This window comes from Mustela nivalis (assembly GCF_964662115.1).
Source record: "Mustela nivalis genome assembly, chromosome: 11".
Taxonomy (NCBI): domain Eukaryota; kingdom Metazoa; phylum Chordata; class Mammalia; order Carnivora; family Mustelidae; genus Mustela; species Mustela nivalis.
The window spans coordinates 76,142,225-76,162,717 of NC_139030.1; the positions used below are offsets into that span (position 1 = coordinate 76,142,225).

At 38.6% G+C, this 20,493-nt stretch overlaps 1 protein-coding gene across 42 annotated transcripts in view; it reads right to left on the minus strand.

Annotated features, from left to right (window-relative positions):
* The window catches only part of SP100 (SP100 nuclear antigen), a 92,972-nt gene that overhangs the window by 31,041 nt on the left and 41,438 nt on the right, over nucleotides 1–20,493 (minus strand). For 17 of the 42 annotated variants that reach the window (XM_082690754.1, XM_082690753.1, XM_082690783.1 and 14 more), the window contains exons 8-15: nucleotides 20,297–20,413; nucleotides 19,480–19,560; nucleotides 16,230–16,322; nucleotides 15,037–15,090; nucleotides 13,864–13,920; nucleotides 13,532–13,615; nucleotides 9,523–9,639; nucleotides 8,510–8,563 (exon numbers count right to left, since the gene is read on the minus strand). In XM_082690754.1, the coding sequence (XP_082546880.1) occupies nucleotides 8,510–8,563; nucleotides 9,523–9,639; nucleotides 13,532–13,615; nucleotides 13,864–13,920; nucleotides 15,037–15,090; nucleotides 16,230–16,322; nucleotides 19,480–19,560; nucleotides 20,297–20,413 (657 nt within the window). The remainder of the gene's footprint in view (nucleotides 1–8,509; nucleotides 8,564–9,522; nucleotides 9,640–13,531; nucleotides 13,616–13,863; nucleotides 13,921–15,036; nucleotides 15,091–16,229; nucleotides 16,323–19,479; nucleotides 19,561–20,296; nucleotides 20,414–20,493) is intronic. The other 25 variants (XM_082690765.1, XM_082690764.1, XM_082690757.1 and 22 more) reach the window with 5 other exon arrangements.

Sequence of the window (20,493 nt, forward strand, 5' to 3'; positions counted from 1 at the left end):
TGCACTGCTACCGGCTCAGTCCGGTCTAGCAACACCCTTGCCTAGGTCATTACAACAGCCTCCTTACTGATCTCTCATCCCACCTCCTGAAGTCTACTCTCCACGTGGTTTACAGAGCAATCCTTTAAAAACTTAACTGAGATTATATCATTCCCCAGCTCAAAATTCTCCAGTGTCTTTTCCTCTTATTGAGACAAGAATCTAAAATTTTTATCATGGCCTATGAGGTCTTCATGACCTTAAAAATCACTTTCCACTCGCTTTCCTTAGCGCCCCAGCCAGTGTCCCCTTGCATTCCTTGAAAGATCCCACACATCCTGCCTCAGCCTTTTGGCCTGAGGTCTTCTCAGCCTAAGCACCATGGATTATTCCTTCACCTCATGTGACATCTACTTACGTTTCAGCTTGTCAATGAGGCTCTCACTGGCTGGCCACCCCATATAAGATAGCATGTTTCTGCTCATGCTAGGTTGTTGCTCAGTAAGCATATTTGCTGCAAGCATTTCACTACAAACATTTTGCAGCTTGACTAACTGATCATGCGTAAGGCAACTCTGCCATGAAAGATAAAATCATGAAAAATAAAAGAGGGATATTCATTAAAAAGGACATAATGAAACATGAAAAATGAATAGCAAAATTCAAAGGACTTTATCAGGTAATTCAAAAATATCTGAATACATTCAAAATGTGTAGTGCAGATTCATGGTAATACTCTACAAGGAACTGATTTTATTTTGTGAATTATACCCAAACACTTGTCTTCAAAGTCTTTTGCTCATAGTATTATACATTTTATTTTTACTTGTTGATTTTTCTCCTTGTTCAGCATGGCATTTTTTTCTTTTTCCACTAAAATTTCCTCCATCATTAAGAGAAGTATCAGTTTCCAAATACTGGGATGCATATCTGTAACTGAACTTTGTATTGCATTGTGAAAGTTTCCTACAGTGTTGTTTATTCTGAGAATATTGTCACATGCCCATTGACAGACATTCCAAAATTCTGTGGGAAATGTAAGCTCAAAGTGTACCACTGTATAAACAATTATGAAGGCAACAATTTTATGTAATAGAAAAATGTGAGTACTGAGTCAATGAAGAAATGAAACCAAACTGCCGACCAATTATTTCTGAATTTTTTATGACCTTACAGCCAATTAGTTATGTGGGAAAAAATGTAGCAAAAATATCTATGGCAAAGATGCTTACAGTGAAAATGCCAGATATAGTTTCTGTTGCTCTATACCTCCATTACTCTGTTTTTTTCCTCACTTGAGCTGAGATGAAGGGAAAAGCATCTGATGTGATATCAAATCAAGTGCCAAGGTCCTGAAGCAGAAAATTATTTAGTTTGTTCAAGGAAGTCAGAATGGTATGTGAAGAAAAGGATGGAAAGAAATGAGATTTTAAGAGATAATCAGAGCCATCTAAAATAATATATATTTATTTGTGTATTGTCTAATATTACCCTAGCCAGAATGTAAGTTCAATGAGATTTTGTTCACTTCTTTACGCCTAATGGGCAGTTTTGGCAATAGATACTTGTTGAATAAATAAATGAAGAATATAAAAAGAAAACAGAATGAATAGGTAGTGAGATATGTCATGTTCATGAATTGGAAGACTCAATATTTTAGATATGTCAATTTTTCCCAAATTAATCCTAAGCAATTTCTATAAAAATTAAATCAGATTTTCAAGGGAACTTGACAAGATGTTACCAAAACTTATATGAAAGTGAAAATGTCCAGAATAGCTAAGATGATTTTGAATAACAAATTGAAGAAACTTATTCAACTAGATATCAAGATCTTACAAAGTTGTAGTACTAGAATGTGCTATGTATCGATGCAGAATTAGATAGAGCAATGGCTCAGACTAGAAAGCTCCCCAACAAAACCATATAGACATATGGTGGCATGGTGCATGCCCTATGTGGCATTATATTGGAGTAATGGGAGAAGCTGGGACAATTGGCTATCCATGTTGGAAGAAAACTAACCTCTACCTCATATCACACCAAAAAAGTCAATTCCAAAAGGATTAAAGATCTAAATGAGAAGAGAAATAAGAGTATCTTAGCCTGGTATTCCCCAAAGCAGATTTTGAGATAAGGGTTTGTGTTCAGGAAGTTTACTTGTGAAACTGTGTCAAGGATCTGGGGTGGGGAACTGGGAAGAAGCAAAGAGTAGGAGAGAAAGCCAATTGGGATGGTTGCCACTGTGGTTAACTGGGTCCTGATCCTGGTGGGGATCCTTTGAAGAACTATTTTAAAAAATTGTTCAACTTAGAAATGGAAGAGACTATTTATTCACTGAATCCTGTCTTTCTTTGGTTAAGAAATGGATAAAAGCTCAAAATGGATAAAAGTCCTCAATGTGAGGCATAAATCTATCAAAATCCTAGAGGAGAACATAGAAATAACCTCTTTGACACCAGCACAGCAGCTTCTTTCAAGACATGTCTCCAAGGGCAAAGGAAAGAAAAGTTCCAAAATGAACTTTTGGGACTTCATCAAGATCAAAAGCTTCTGCACAGCAAAAGAAACAGTCAACAAAACAAAAAGACAATACACAGAATGGGAGAAGATATTCACAAATGACTCTGCAGACAAAGGGCTGATATCCAAGATCTATAAAGAACTCCTCAAACTCAACATTCAAAAAACAGATACTCACATAAAAAAAAAATGGGCAGAAGACATGAACAGACACTTCTCCAAAGAAGACATACAAATGGCTAACAGACACATGAAAAAATGTTCATCATGATTAGCCATCAGGGAGATTCATATCAAAACCACATTGAGATACCACCTTACACCACTTAGAATGGCCAAAATTAACAAGACAGTAAACAACATGTGTTGGAGGGGATGTGGAGAAAGGGGGAACCCTCTTTTACTGTTGGTGGGAATGCAAGTTGGTGCAGCCACTTTGGAAAACAGTGTGGAGATTCCTTAAGAAATTAAAAATAGAGCTACCCTATGACCCTGCAATTGCACTACTGGGTATTTACCCCAAAGATACAGATGTAGTAAAAAGAAGGGCCATCTGTACCCCAATGTTCATAGCATCAATGGCCCCAGTCGCCAAACTGTGGAAAGAGCAAAGACACCCTTCAACAGATGAATGGATAAAGAAGATGTGGTCCATTTATACAATGGAATATTATGCATCCATCAGAGAGGATGAATACCCAACTTTTATATCAGCATGGATGGGACTGGAGGAGATTCTGCTGAGTGAAATAAGTCAAGCAGAGAGAGTCAATTATCCTATGGTTTCATTTATTTGTGGAGCATAAGGAATAACACAGAGGACATTGGGAGAAGGAGAGGAGAAGTGAGTTGGGAGAAATTAGAGGGGGAGATGAACCATGAGAGACTGTGGACTCTGAGAAACAAACTGAAGATCCCAGAGGGGAGATGACTGGGGGTTGGGTGAGACTGGTGGTGGATATTAAGGAGGGCATAGATTGCATGGAGCACTGAGTGTGGTGCATATACAATGAATCTTGGAACATTGGAAAAATGAAAAAAAGTTAAGAAAAAAAGAAAGGCCATTATCAGGTGATCACTGCAGGCCACCCTCAGACAAGCCACGCTAGCTCCATCCTCTTGACTGGAGAAACCAGTTTGTCAGGGACAGATTCCTTCACAACCCTTCAGGCCCAGGCTCCTGGGAAGAGGTCTCCTCCCCTTCCACCACTGCTTTCCACACATGCTGCCTCCCCCTGCCTCTCCTGTGAGGCCAGGAGGTTCACCCAGCTATGGTCAATCTTTATAGTCCTCCTGAGAACATGTAGTCCAGAGGTAGCCTCACCTTAATAATGGGATCTACAGAGAACCCTCATTAACCAACAACATTGATTACAACATTTCTATCCGTAACAAAGAGTCAACAATCAAAAATCACAAAACTTCAAATAAATAAAAAAAACATTTTTTTAAAAATCACAAAACTTCAAAGAAAGGGACTAGGGTGTCTGTGTGGCTCAGTCAGTTAAGCTTCCAACTCTTGATTTTGGCTCAGGTCATGATATCAGGGTCGTGAGATCAAGCTTAGCGTGGAAACTGCTTAAGATTCTCTCTCTTCTGGGGCACCTGGGTGGCTCAGTGGGTTAAAGCCTCTGTCTTTGGCTCAGGTCATGATCTCTGGGCCCTGGGATCAAGCCCCGAATCAGGCTCTCTGCTCAGCAGGGAGACTGCTTCTCAGCAGCACTGCCCCCTCCCCCGCCCCCGCCGCCTTCTCTCTCTGCCTACCTCTCTGCCTACTTGTGATCTCTGTCTGTCAAATAAATAAATAAAATCTAAAAAAATAAAGGTTCTCTCTCTTCCCTTCCCTCTGCCCCTCCCCTAACTCATGCACGTGTGTGTGCTTTCTCTCTCTTAAAAAAAAAACACAACAATCCACATGCCAATTTGTAATTTTTCGTTTTCTGATATTTTTTTATCCCTCCCTTTACTTACTGTGCTTTCCTTTTTTTAGCTTTAAGTACATATTTTGTACAATTATATACGTGGATTCCATATTTCACAAAAAGAATCAATTTATACATTTAAATTACTCACCCAAAATACTCTTGGATGCATCAATATGTAAAGGCTTAACTATTTCTAATGTACAGTTTTTCCTCACCTGCCGTGTAGCAGGAAGAAGGAATTCCTGTAACGCTAGTACATTGGACCTGGGGCAAGGACAGCTAAAGGAGGAAAACATGCCAAATATTTGGGGTACAACAATGGCCTAACCTTGCAGAATTAGTCCTTCTCTGTTTCATTATCATAGGCAAATATGGAGCCTCTTACCTTGCATTTAAAACTCAAGATTTCTGCATTGTGGGGCTATGTGAATAAGCACAAGTGTCACTGGGAACGAGTGTTGTGATTCTACCTTAAGCCACGCTGCAAATGAGATCCTTGACTCTGCTTCCGGGTGAAACTTCAAGCTTAAAAAAGAAAGGGAGCTCTGGGTTCATCAGAGCTCTGACCCCATCAGTAGGGGTCACTGTGAATTGTCTGCTGTATACCTTCAGCTGAGCTATGGGGAGTTCATCTGCAGCCAACAAGGTTCTACCCAGTCTTTAGCATGAGCACGAGCTTGTCCAGTCTTTCAAAATTCTCGACCGTTCTACTGAAACCTTCCACTCCCCTGTTTAGGGGGATATTCCTATCACCCCCAAATCTGGCTCTTTCTTCCATTCTGCCGAATTCCTCATGCTAGTCCAGTCAGCAATCATAGACAGTTTTGAAGGTTGTGCATCTTTGCCCAAAATCAGTACTTTGAAGGAAGACTGAGTTTTAGTGGTTGTCAATGTATATGTGGTCTGATTTAAAAGGAAAGAGAAGCTGTGGATGGGTTGGGAGGAGCAGTGGGTAAACAGAACAGAGAAAAAGGGATGTATGATGAAGCTCATGAGGATGAGTTCAGGTAAATGGAACGTAGATAAAGAAGGGTTGTCAGTATTTGGAGATAAAAGAAAAAATATAGAAAGTATCTTAATGATGCCAGTAATAATACTTAGCCTATATGTAATAATGTATATATAATATTATTAGGATGTATTCTTTTAAGAAAAGGTATCATTGGAGGGCCTGGGTGGCCCAGTCAGTTAAACGTCTGCCTTCTGCTCAGGTCACGATCCCAGGGTCCTGAGATCCAGCTCCGCCTTGGGCTCCCTGCTCAGCAGGGAGCCTGCTCCTCCCTCTCCACCTGCCCTTCCCCCACTTGTGTTCTCTCTCTCTCTCTCTAAAATAAGTAAATATTTAAAAGGTATCATAAACATCATCAGCTAAATACTGAACAAATCATTCACATCATTTATTTAGGTAAAGACAAGAAAGGAAATCTGAAAATAAAAAACACAGGGGATCTCAAGCTGATTCTGGTTTAAGAAATAAGAGAAGAAGCCATAGGAGGAAAAAAAAAATCTCTATGTACCTGTATTACTGTTTTTAGGTGAAATTCTTTTCATGCCTTTCTCTATTTTTCTGCCAAGTAACTATTTCTGAACTCTATGGGCTTGCATTTCTTATATGGTTATCTAACAAAATCCAGTAGTCAGATTTGAAGAATATAAGTCTTTATAACTAACAAGTACAGGTGCCTGTGTGGCTCGTTTGGTTAAGCATCTGCTTTCCGCTCAGGTCATGATCCTGGGGTCCTGGGATGGAGCCCTGAGTCAGGCTTCCTGCTCAGCAGGGAGTCTGCTTCTCCCTCTCTCTCTCCCTCTCCCTCACTTGTGCTCTTTCTCATGCTCTCTCTCGAAAATAAATAATAAATAAAAGCCTTTATTACAGAAAGAGATGGAGGGAAATTTCTCCTCAGCCTATAGCTGTGGAAGGAGAGAAAGCACTGTGCACCATAAACTAATATGAAGAATATGATTTGACAAATTATTAAATTGAGAAATTTCATTAAAAAGTAAGTCTTATTCTCCAGTAAAATATGGAGATATGTCTATTCATAACCATTACCAATTTGTTCTTTTCATTATTAATAAAAATTTGTCCTTGGGAGAGTTAATTTGAATGGGTCTTGTAATATTCACCCAAATTAGAAATTACCACTTCTCATCAAACCAGTTCCAAAGAAACCTTAATTCTGATTGGCTGTCTTGATAATTCTTGGGCCTGGCCATCAAAGTTTTTAAAATTTTAATTCCCATGTAGTTAACATACAGTGTTATACCAATTTCAGGTGTACAAAATAGTGATTCAACAATTCCATATTGGCTATCATATTTTAACTGATATCTGGATCCCTAAGCTATATAAGTGCTTTTAAGATTTTATATTAAATTAGAAAAAAATCCTTGGCATTCTGAGTTCCTCACATGCAAGTAGATAATAAAATGACCACAGATTTCCTACTTAAAGACTTTGAGAGCCTTGTCTCATTTAAGTTCAGGTATTACGTAATGGAGAAAAAAGATATTCATAATAATAAATTTGTACACCATGTAAGAATTTTTTTTAAGTGTAAGAAAATTTTCATTGGAAGAACACTAAATAAGATGTAAAAAAGTGGTCAAAAGTCTCTGTTCTCCCAAAATCAATCTGCATTTTCAAAGCATTTCTTCCTTTTTTTTTCTGAGTTTTTGTTTAAATTCTAGTTAATTATCACATATGGTAAAACTGGTTTCAGGTGTAGAATTCAGTGGCTCATCACTTACATATAACATTCAGTGCGTATCTAATTAGGGATTCCAGTGGATTTGGGAAGGAGGTGAAGAGGGGGTCTTTTTGAATTTGATTCTAATATTCACCCCCAGTGAGTCATCAGGATTGTGCTCCCTTTGAGATCTTTCTTCTTTTCTGCAGCCCCTTTGCTTGCAAGAGAAAATCTAGTATATAGATAGGCAAAGGCATTGTGTGATTAAAGTGGCAGTTCAATCACAATGTAGTAGTGTGGGTAATATTTTTGAAATTCCAACCTCACATAAAAACAAAGAGGCAAAACCCATGGAATTATAGATGTAAACATTAAAAATGACCAGGTGCTTCAAACATTTGATTCTAGAATCAAAGATGAGATTTTTTTTAAAGTCTTCAGCTAGAAATGGCTATTATAAAAATGATAGGAAACCCAAGAGCCAGAGAGAAAAAAACTGACAAATTTGAGTACCTAAAAATTCATAACGTCTCTAGGACAAAAGAGTCCATTAACAAAACCCAAGAGAAAAGCAACAGAGACACCTGGGTGGCTTAGTCAGTTAAGCACCTGACTCATGATTTCGGCATGGCTCATGATCTTAGGGTGGTAAGATCGAACCCCCAGTAGGGCGCCATGCTCAGCAAGGAGTCTGCTTGGGATTCTCTCTCATCCTCTGCTCCCCCACTCCCACTCATACTTTCTCTGTCTCTAAAATAAAGAAATAATATTAAAATAAATAAATAAAAGGAAAACAAATGGGGCAATATATTAGCAACACATATGACAAAGATTTAATGCATATATCAGATAAGCTTTTCTATATTTGTTCAGCAATGTAAGAAAAAGACAAACACCACAACAGGAAACTGACACAGCATTCTATGACTGATACTCCAATAAAGAGGAAAAACGAATGACCAATAACAAATGAAAAATGCTCTACCACCCTCAGAGTGAAGGCTAATACATGTGAAAGCACCAAATAAGACTTTTTATAGTTCAGTTAAAATGTTGAATGTTTTTACTGCTTAGGTATGATATATTAATTTTAAAAGGTAAGAAAAGGAAAAGTATGTATAGAATTACCACATGAAAATATATAAAAATATACTCCAAACTAAGTTAATATATAGAAAAATTCTGGGAAGACATGGACCAAAGCTTATAAGAAACATATTTTAAAATCAGAATAAAATGCAACATGAAGATATAACCATTTTTGAAAAAAATCGTTACTTTAAAAGACATTCATTTTTTCTTATGAAAGGTATAAAAATGATGATAAGCTTTAGCATTAAACACCACTTCATTTGTAACATAGAAATTAAGCAAATTCTTATTCATTCTTACTTATTTTCTCATTGTGTTTTCCCGAAGTAGAATTGTTTCCAATATCCACGGTATCTAAAAAGTAACAGGTGGTGGTCATATAACTGTAATTTAAAAATAGAAGTTATAAATCTTATGACAATTTACACTGTGGAAAACTTGAGTTTATAATGATCTGAGTATAATTTCTCTGTCTTCCTTCTAAAGGAAACAGACAGGTACTGAATTGATATCAAAAGTCTTCCTTTATTTCTTTGGGACTTTGAAAAGGCTCTTAAGTTCTTAAGGACATCAGTTTCCTTGTTCATGAAATAGGTATAGCAAGTGTTATCCTGTTCAGGCTTTAAATTTTTTATGACAATTAAATAAGACCTTATTTATAAAAGCTAATGAGAAATCACTGTATCAGTCAACATTCTGAGGGCATCCTTCAAAACTATATGCTATTTAAGAATAGTTATCTAGAGTCTTTGTTTCCTGACAGGTAAACAGGACCATTTGTCTTTTGAGACTTTTCCATGGTTGTGACAAAGTGACACTATTATCTACCAGCTGAAGAACTCTTGGATTTTTTTATTCCATGGACAGGGGTGGATGTCCCTGTATAAATCCAATACTTTAGTATTGATTCACTAATATGGTAAATGAGATGCTGCCATTTTTACCAGTGTATTTCTACCAGATCATCCATGTAAATCCACAGGCCCACCTTGTTTAACATGACTTTATAAGGATCTCTTGCCTCCTTGCCATTCCCAAAAGGCTCAGGTTAAGCAAATGCGGAGAATAGGATTCTGGTATGGATGTATCCCTTCCTTATCAAAGTATGCTAGGAGTCCAGTGCAGCAGGAAACAAAAACTCTGATTTCAGACTCCTGACATCCTGCAGCTGAGGGCCCAGTGACCTTTCACTTCCATAACCGGCCATTCCATTGGTGAGGTGCCTGATGTCCTTGATCTCTGATTAACTACATACTCAGGGTCTGTGGTATCTGAAGAACCACCTCTACCCCAAGACCCTCAGGCAGCCTTACCCATTATGTCAGATGCTTGGCTACTCTCAGTCCTTTCTCCTTGGTCTCTTGAAATACCTTCTGAAAAACACATGACACAGGAACACTTTGCACTTCCAAGTCCTTGTGGCTCTGCTCCTAAATTATGATTTGTAAAAAGTCTTCATTTGCATCTCCTCTCCTACAAAGATCCTCCCTTCCCCCACACCTCCACCAAAGGATATCTCCACCTCTGAAATCTTTCTTTGTTCCCCATTGTCTTTGACCCTTCCTTTCAATCTAATTTTTTCTCTTTTATCCTTTTCTTTTTGCCCAAATATGTATTTTTGTTCACCTATTTTCATTAATAACTTTTCCTATCCATCCATTTATGACATTTTTAACATACTTTTATATTTATTTTATGTGATATTCTTCTCTAGAAATATTATTTTTATTTATGTATATGTATATATAGAATTAAAATAGATTCTGTAAATATTCTGTATAAATACTATAATAAGGTAACTTTTGCCAGACAAATTTCCAAATGTTAGGATACAGGAAGTAAACAGTATTTTTCACTTACTCAAGGAGTTTCCTAAGCCTCTTTCAGGTGCCAGGTGCTGAGATAAAAAGATAGGTGCTGATAATAATTCAGACACAAGACTACTGAAGCATCAGTGCTTGTAAATCTTATGAGCCACCAGGGAATTGACACAGAAAAAAATGACTGAATATATTGAAATATGAAGAAGCATGTGCAAGGGTCTAGATTCAGCAAAAACAAGTAACCACAAGGAGTTTAGTATATCTGAGCATGAAGTGAAAGAATAAGGAGCATTGATGGGATGGAGAAAAGAGGCAAGAGCCCTAAGGTAAGTAGCTTTGGAAGTCACATGAAGGAGAACTGACTTAATCCTAAAGGAAGTTAAAGGACATGGGATGCAGTTTTGAGAGATCAATTTAGCTAAATCACTTAGAATACATTTGGTGGGAACAAGATTAGAAGGAGAACAGGGACTTGTATATCTAGTTCAGGTGAGCAATGATACAGATATGGACTAGAGTGTCAGCACTGGGAATGGAGAAGAAGGGACAGGTTGGAGATTTAAAAGGAAGAATTGCACACTGAGATTTTCCCGCTGGTCCGGGCTCGGAGTATTGATAGAGTTAGGTGACAGATGTGGTGTATCAATTGAGGAGATAGCGGTGTCATGCATGACTCCGTGAATTTCAGCCTGAAAGAATGGGAAATTAATAGTGTGTTTTAGAAATGGAACACTGGAGGAGCAGATGCTGATTTTAGGAAGACGATGTGCTCAGTTTTGGAAATGTCGAGTTTGAAGGTTTTGAAAAACACCTAAAGTGGTGAAGGCTAGGAGCTTCAGAACCTTGGACAGAGATCATTCTGCCATTGGATGGATGGTCTTAGCTGCGTAAAGGATGAGCTTAGCTGCTTAAGAGGACTGGGGTAGGCTGGATATGTTATGTTTAGGTACTATTAAGTTGTGGATGGTGAATGAAATCATAGGAGTGGATGAGATGCCAGGATGATGTTTCTTGTAATCTGGGTGAGTTATAGGGGACACTGATACCTGGGAACACCTTGCCCTGAAAACTCACTACTATTGTGAAGCATTCCTTGCACCAACATTGCTTTTGTCTCCTGACCATTTCAGAGCCCACAATTTCCCCATCTTGCTTCTCTTCCTTTTACACTCACCATTTTTCAATCATCTTTTAACTCTTTTTTTATATGGTCCTCGGTGTGCCTCTTCATTCTCTTCTCCATTAATTAACATAACATGTGTACTTCTTTCCATCTATTTTCCTATGCTTTTATCCCTGGATCTAGTTTTATTATTGAAGTAATCCTCTTTCTGCTGTCACTTTCTTTTCTATTTTCTTTTTGCTTCTAGTCTGTTTCTCTTAATCTTCTCTTGATCTTTTGGCTGTTTCTACAATTACAATCTTTGTCTTTATATATTATCTATATTCAGCTTAATCTCACAGACTGCTACTGTCATTCATGAATCAAAGGCCTACTCTTTTGACACTGACCACACTGTTGGCCACTATTACTTTTGTCAGTTCTCTATGGGCTTTTCTACACTGCAAGACTCAGCCAGTCATGGACTTTATTACCATGTTTCTGGTACAACTCTTGAGCGTTATCTTGAAAAATCATCACTCTTCCCCACAAAACTCCCCAATCTGGTGATATTTGGGTTCCATGTCCACTTGAAAAAACTTGAAGTGTACTCAGTCATATGTCTTCCAATTGGAGATCGCAGCCTGTCTTTTTCATTCTTCCTCCTCCATTATCCATTCAGTGTCACCCCCTCTGTTGAGGAGCACAGCTCTTCTTTCTTTTTTGGCTCCCTCAGACCTGCTGAAAGCAGTCCAAACCTGGGCACAAGTCTATGTATGGGAATGTGTGTGCATCTGTGTGTGTATGTACATGCTATGTTTTGGGGGAAGAGGTAAGTTAAAGAAAGAAGAGCTTTCCCTCTTTGCAGACAGGAAAACAAAGATAATTAATATCATAAATGGCTTCTCCATCAGATGCTTAAATGTTAGCATCTCTTCTAACTCTCTTCCTCTATTCATCTGAAGAGCTTTGAATTCAGAAGAGGATACTGAAGAGAAATAAGAAAATAACAGACTACAGACAGGGACCACTTTGATGTGGTCAAGCCTATGTATATTCACTATTCAGATCAATTGAGAAAACACCTACTCCAAAGACTACACCTTATATCCAACAAAGATGTGCTCTGTCATTTTTTCTATCTGGCCACAACTCATTCTCCTTCTTATTTCTCAGTTTTCTGGCCACTTCCCTGACTTACCCATTTCTATCTCCATTACTTGATTCTGTGAACTTCTCCCCCTGATTTCCCTTTTCTGTGTTGTTTTCTCTCTTTTCTCTTGATGTTCTTAATCTCTGTGCCTTTTTATTTCTCTCTCTTTTTAAAAAAGACTTTATTTATTTATTTGGGAGAGAGAGAGCATGAGAAGGGGGAGGGTCAAAGGGGAGAAGCAGACTCCCTGCTGAGCAGGGAGCCTGATGTGGGACTCGATCCTGGGACTCCAGGACCATGACCTGAGCCAAAGGCAGTTGCTTCCAACTGAGCCACCCAAGTAACCACGTTTTTATTTCTCTATTCATTCTTTTGGTTCTGCCCTTCCAGGTATTTTGTATACCTTATAGGTGGCACCATTCCTACCATCTTATTTTTCTTCATGATTTTCATTTTTATCTGTTTATTTATCTATCCATCTAATCATCTATATAGGTGTTAAGTAAGTTTTCTTGCATCAGGCACTGATATAGTCTGCTGATATTATATCGCAGGTCCCTTATACCTCCTTTTTGGATTTTGATCACTGGATACAGCTCTTATATTCCTGCCTGTTAATACAACAGTCATACTTTTTGACCTTTGATCAAATTGGGCAATTTGGTCAAATGTCTATTTCCTCATCCCTTAGGCAGGGATAACAGAAATCAGCCTGCCTAAGTCCTGAGGATATTGTGATGACAAAGTAAGATCTTATTTGCCAAAGTACTTTAAAATAACACAATATAATCAAGTTACAATGTGGCGGACATCTGTCAAGAACTATACTAAAGTTTGAAAGTTGTGGATCTGAAGCTTTTATTTCTATCTCTAATTACATAGCAGACCAGTCGTCTTTTGAGAATTTTACAATTACAAATGACATTAGTACCAATCAATATATGACTATAGAAATCTAAGATCTTAGTGGTAGTAGGCATGACTGTAGGTATTAAAAAGATACCACCGTTTTGCTATTCATTTCTTCCACAACAGCAGTATATAATTACATACATTTATTCAGCCTGTTAAACATGAATTTATAATAATTTCCTGTCTCCTAGTTTCTAAAATGCTGAAAAGGAGTTCTCAGGATTAACTGGATACAGGTCTTCAAGGTGCTCAGAATAGAATGCATCAGGAAACAGTAGCTTTTAATTCCTGACATTCTGCAGACCAAGGCTTGGCATCCTAATCTTCTTTACCTGACCCACTTCTTAGGACTGAGCTAGAAGATTCCTGAGGTTCTTCTGTATCACTTAATTCTGAATAGTTAGCACTGCTGATCCCTGCAGAAAGAAACAAAATTCCTTAGCAGTCTCAATCTGTGCCCTAGGAACCAATCTGGCACCAAATTCTTTAAAAGGAAAATTAGAAAAGGAAGTTCATGTAGGAGAAGCAGGAATATTCCTACTACCAGGCTACCTTGTAGCTCCATCTGACTTGTTGGTCAAGGTTGCTCCAGGAACCACCCCCAGGGCTTGGCTGGGGGACAATGTTGCCACGGAAGGCACTCCCTTTTGTCATCATGTCTTACCCTCTCCACTTGTTGGAACACACTTCCTCTTCCAGTTCCCTTGGTTATCCAGGGAGTCTGTGGAAACAACGTTTTCAAGATGTCAAGGCCTTTACCAGTTGGGGTCTTCAATAATCATACAGAGCAGAACAGCTCTCCACTCCCAGAGTTACTTTATCCTATTTAAGCAAGTAAAGAATATACTTATATTGCACTTGTACCACTGAACTTTTTGAGGCCTACATGTTGTATCAATTAGTCCAGCCCACCCAATTCAAAATGTATAATGTGAATCCTTTAAATTACCAACAAATTAATTTTTTTATTTTAGGGGATATAACAAAATTTTTTGAACAAAGTTTTTGTAGTAAAGAAAGATATCTGTGGGACACCTGGGTGGCTCAGTTGGTTAAGCAGCTGCCTTCGGCTCAGGTCATGATCCCAGCGTCCTGGGATCGAGTCCCACATCGGGCTCCTTGCTCTGCAGGGAGCCTGCTTCTCCCTCTGACTCTGCCTTCCACTCTGTCTGCCTGTGCTCGCTCTCGCTCTCTCTCTCTCTCTCTGACAAATAAATAAATAAAAAATCTTTAAAAAAAAAAAAAAGAAAGATATCTGTTACATCAAGATTTTTAATTGCTCTTACATATTTTCTTCTTGGGTATCTCCCAAAGAGATTTGTTTCCAATATCCACAGGATCTAAAAAGTAAAGGAAAACACAACCAGTAATCTACAACTAAGAGTTGCAAATCTTATGACTACTCACGCTGTAGATATGATTTGGACTAGAAAGACACTATGTATCAATTAGTCCAGCCCACCCAATTCAAAATGTATAATGTGAATCCTTTAAATTACCAACAAATTAATTTTTTTATTTTAGGGGATATAACAAAATTTTTTGAACAAAGTTTTTGTAGTAAAGAAAGATATCTGTGGGACACCTGGGTGGCTCAGTTGGTTAAGCAGCTGCCTTCGGCTCAGGTCATGATCCCAGCGTCCTGGGATCGAGTCCCACATCGGGCTCCTTGCTCTGCAGGGAGCCTGCTTCTCCCTCTGACTCTGCCTTCCACTCTGTCTGCCTGTGCTCGCTCTCGCTCTCTCTCTCTCTCTCTGACAAATAAATAAATAAAAAATCTTAAAAAAAAAAAAGAAAGAAAGATATCTGTTACATCAAGATTTTTAATTGCTCTTACATCTTTTCCTCTTGGGTATCCCCCAAAGAGATTTGTTTCCAATATCCACAGGATCTAAAAAGTAAAGGAAAACACAACCAGTAATCTACAACTAAGAGTTGCAAATCTTATGACTACTCACGCTGTAGATATGATTTGGACTAGAAAGACACTATGATGATCATTTCTGTCTCTTCCCATCTAAAGGAGAAAGATCACTACTAAATGGAACAGAGAACCATAATCCTTTGGCCCCAACTGCAAAATCAAAGAAGTTTTGAAAATCCATATTTTTCCAATGGGTTTTCAGCTAACTACTTTGGCAGCAAATCTGGACTTGAGCTGACATGACTCCATGTAAAAACTTTATTTCTCACACTTGGTGTGAAATCACACAATTTGTTGCAGGAATATCAATATAGTATATTTGAGAATGGGATTCTGTCCCAGACCCTGTTGGATTTTTGGTGGTGGCTGGGGGGTAATATATAGGATATAAACCACATGGTCTCTCTATTTTCTGCCTGGCTTCAAAGGTTTTGAATAAAATACTATGGATGTTTGCTAAGAGTCCAGGCTGTTTTGTCTCTTCTAGTAACTTTCCACACAAGATGTGTGAAGATCCTTAAATGTTTATGTGCCAGAGTTTCCTCACCTGTGGAGTGGAGACAGTAACAGTTATCTGGCTACCTTTAAAGTTGTCATAAACATAAAAGGATATCTTACTAGTGAAGATATTTTCAAATATTGTATAGACCAATGTCATATTGGGGTCAACTGTCAAAAGGTATAAATTAAATTTGATGATCATAACCAGAAGCTTTTCTTTCTGCCAATAATCAGAGTCTATGATCAGAATCTACTGATTTTTGAACATGTGTGCGACAAAATCAAGCAACAGCAGATACCCATTTTCTCTGCTCTCTAGAAAATCAGAGTGGGCAGGGGTGGAAATCACTACATAATTCAATACTTTGGGGTCAATAAATCTGAGAGCATGTCGTAAAAATGACACTACCATTCAACGAGAGCCATCTTGTTAAACCTGAATTTATAATGATTTCTCTCTTTGCACTTTTCAGAATGGCCAGATGTGATAAATGCAGAGAATAGGATCCTAGGCTGTGGAGTGTGCTTGGAGTTAAATGCCCAGGAAACAAGAACTCTGAACTCAGATTCCTCGTGTCTGGGAGTCCAGTGACGTCAGTACTTACCCTCCTCATCAGTATCACTTCTCAGTACGAAACTCGAGGCTCTTGGGGGCCCCTCATCTTCACTGGATTCCAAATACTCAGCAAATCTTTTTGCTGTGGAAGAAGTAAGTGTCTCTTGAAAGTCTCAGTTTATGACAAAGGAACAAGATGGTTAAAAAGCCATGGCAAGAATATCCCCAGGACATCTTGGGAGTCTGGTATCAAAGAAGGCAGATTTCCCACTTGGCTGCTTCCCTAAAGCCCACTTGAAACAGAGTCCCACACCCCCCCCATCTCAAACTTCTTGGAAAATTTACTTGAGAAAAAAAAAATTAATTCTATTGTGTTTGAGCCCTTGACTTTTTTGGGTTTGCTTGTTCCAACCATTAGGCCAACTAATTAATACTAAAGTTAAAATACAAACCACCCTAAATTAAAACACATTTATATTCTACTTTGAAAGATGTAACAAAGAATTAGAGTGGATCTTTTGTAGAAAACACTGTTCATTTGTAACCACCAAGAGTTTTTCGTTTTCCTTATCTACTTTCCAAACTCTTTCTTTGGATACAGGCAATTTTCTGAAATCCATGGGGTCTATAAAGTAAAAGGGAGGAAACAACTATTTGTATGCAACGATCTTAAAAATTCTGTGACACCTCAATGGGCTTGCAATTATAACAATCCTTTGATGATCATTTTTCTCTCTTTCCTTCAACTGAATCCAGTTCTGATGGCCTGGAATATAATGCTGAGTTCCTGCTTGGCTCTCCTTTGGCTCTCCATGTAAATTTTGGAAAGACTCTTCAACATTACTAGCCACAGTTGTCTTATCTATAAAGCAGGGATAACCTGGTTACCCTATCTCCCTGTTAAGGTTTTTTATGAAAATAAAATGAAGCTTTATTTATAAAAGCCCTTTAAAAAATCACAATGTGAGCCAATAGTTAACTAATTTGGGTTTAAGAATAGCTGATCAGGGACGCCTGGGTGGCTCAGTGGGTTAAGCAGCTGCCTTCGGCTCAGGTCATGATCCCAGCGTCCTGGGATCGAGTCCCACATCGGGCTCCTTGCTCCGCAGGGAGCCTGCTTCTCCCTCTGCCTCTGCCTTCCACTCTGTCTGCCTGTGCTCACTCTCGCTCGCTCTCTCTCTGACAAATAAATAAATAAAATCTTTAAAAAAAAAAAAAAGAATAGCTGATCAGAAGTCATTCTCCCATCAATAATTAAATAGCACAAATTATTCTTTGAAGGCTTTTTTAAGTTTGGAACTGAAGACAATACTGTCAACAAACAGAGGTGCACCATGCTTACTCTTTTGAATAGAATATAAAGCATATTGGTAGAGAATAGATACATTACTGCAACCCTTTTGCATTAATACATGATAGTGCATAGAAAAAAAGATTGTCAAAAAAAAAAAAAAAAAAAAGAAAAAAAGATTGTCATTTTACCAGCATATTTTTGCTACATTTTCTATACATCAGTCAAATGGGCCCATGCAATTAAACAACAATCTATAGTGCCTTCCTGCCTCCTTCTACTTCCCAACAGGGTGAGAGAAATTAAATGCAGAAAATAGTCCCTAGAAGTTATAGAATCAAGGCACATAGAGCATGCTCAAAACAAGGTTCATCAGAAAAACAGCTCTGGATTTTGACTCCGAGTATTTGTCCTCCAGGGCTGCAATCCTAATGCTCTTACCCAGCGTAATCTGAAGTCGTGAGCAGGGAGCTTCTTGGGAGTCTCCTCTCTCACTTGATTCTAATAAGTCAAGATTATTGGTCACTGCACAAAGGAAGAGGGCTTGTTAGGGGTCTCAGCGTGTGACCAAGAAACTGAAATACTAGCAGGAAATATCCTCAAAAGAAAAGCTAGAAAAATCTAGAAAACCCACGCAAATTGTGGTCTGCAACAGTGCCACCCTGGTCTGTCCTTCTAAGCTACCTGCCTTCAGTGGTAGTCCCACTCCATTCCCTGTCCCCAGAGGCAAGGGGCAACTTTGCCGTTTGCTCTTCCCATACTATCTCCCTTCTACTTCTTACCCCTTCCACTGTCACTTCACACTTTCTTCATCTCTGCTGTTTCTAACCTTGGAAATCCTTTGTCAACAACCTCTTCTGGTCCCGCCCAACCCAGTGCATTTGCAAGGCTGAGAAATAATCTCTTGTGTCTGCCTCCTAGACATATTTGGGACTGCCTTTTAGAGCAGTTTGCTATACTAAGACAGAAGTTAAAATGTGTACCCTTTAAAACCTGAAGTGAATTTACATTTTACTTTGATGGATCTAGTAAGTAATAAGAATGATGTATCATTTAAAATATTGTTCTTTGGTAACATCAGGACCAGGTAATATTTTTACTTGTTTTTAGGTCTTTTCCAAGTATGTTTCCCTGTTTAGGCATGTTTCTAATAACTTCTGGGTCAAGAAAGTAGAAAGGGGAAAAAAGTCACCCATGTGTACACAAAAGATCTGCAGACTTTAGGACCACTCATGCTACCCACAAAACTGAGGAAGCATTTTGATAATTTAGAAAATCATTTTCAGCTTCAATTTTAAAGAGCAAAAATGCAGAATCCAGGATGCTGTCTTGTCTGTCCCTTTAATTCTCCATGGCACTTTGTAGAAGACCTTTAAACACTGATGTGATTGTGTTTTCTCTACAATGTCTGAGGTACTTAAGAATTTTATAAATTAAAAAGTAAGGTATTATTTGCAAAAGTCCTTGGAAAAGTCATTATCGATGCCATGACTTGCTGGAGAACTCTCAAAAACAATACTTTGGGTTTCAGAGTGCTCTATCTGAATCTTTTTTCTGCTAACACCGGTTAGCTGAATGAGTTGTCTTTTGACACAATTCAGTTTGTGCTCAGATGATGATATGATCTTCTAATAAAGGAATATTTAGCTTTCTGTTCCCTACAAAAATCACTGTAACAATCCAATACCATATAAGCATAGAAACTAGCTAGTTAAAAAGAAAAATTTCATCATTTTGGTAGCCCCTTTCTCCTATATAATCAATACATGGGTGCTTGTATTGAAAAATAGGACCTATCAATTAATAGGCCTCATCTTAAAAAACTATATATACAATGATTTTTTAATCGTCCTGCATTTCCCAAAAAGGGAGAGTAAAATAAATGCAGAGACTGGGATTTCAGGATAAACTGAATCTATCATACAGAATAGGCACAGAATAAGGTGCATCAAACAGTAGATCTTAATTCAGATTCTTGTAGCCAAAACCTGCTTTCTCACTTACTTACCAGGTCCACTTTCCAGTGTTGACATGGAGTCTTCTGGGGCCTTGTCTTCATCACTGTTTTCTTCCGAGTCACTGCTGATCACTGCACAGAGGAGCAAAGCCCTTTAGCTTTAGGGTGGGGCCAATGAGCCCACATAGCAGGCAATTCAGCAACAGGACCAGTAGGGAAACCTAGAAGCTAAGTTAACTCAAGGCACCCTAGACTGTGCTTGAATGTATCTGACCTGCAGGTTGCTCCAGTCCTAAACTAAAAGTGATGGAATTCATGCACAGAGGGCAGCGTTGCCCGCCCCAGCCAACACTCCTCTTCCCCCACCTTCATGTGACCTCCTACCCCTGCCCTCATGTGACCTCCTACTCTCCCCCGCCCCCCCCAACCTTCCGGCTCCCTATATCTTTTAGTCACAATTTACTCCACTTTCTTCTTGGCTTTGCCTATTTCCCTGACTTATGCCTCTTTTTCTGGCAGTGGTATCCCACTATAACTCTCTCTGTCTGCATGTGTTTCCTTCTTCATTCCCTCTCGTGAATTTCTTGGCTCTTTGAAGTTTTTTTCCTTTTCTTCAACTTCTACCACAATACGTTCTTCTTTCGCTTTAGAAATAGTCTTCCATACGTTACTACTTAAATCTACCATTTCTGTCTTTTTCTGATTACTGGGATTTTCTCCTGTGGAGCTCACTGTGTATGAGGCTGGTTCCTCCCCTCTTGCCTCCATCCAAGGTCAATTGGGCTGCTTCGATGGACCCTGATGCCAAGTCTCAGCTCCTTGCCTGGAACTGGTGACTCAAATTACACACTCTTTCAGTCAGCCTTACCTATTACGTCAGATGCCTGGTTAAGTGTCGAGCTGAAAAATGGTTTTTCCTTCTTTATATCCACCAGATGCACAGAACAGGAATTGACTTGGATTCCATGGTTGGATAGCGGTGAGCCTAGATCAAATTGTAACGAAAGAGGAATTTCAAATTTTATTTGAATAGTGTACACACTGTTCACTACTATCGATAAGTCC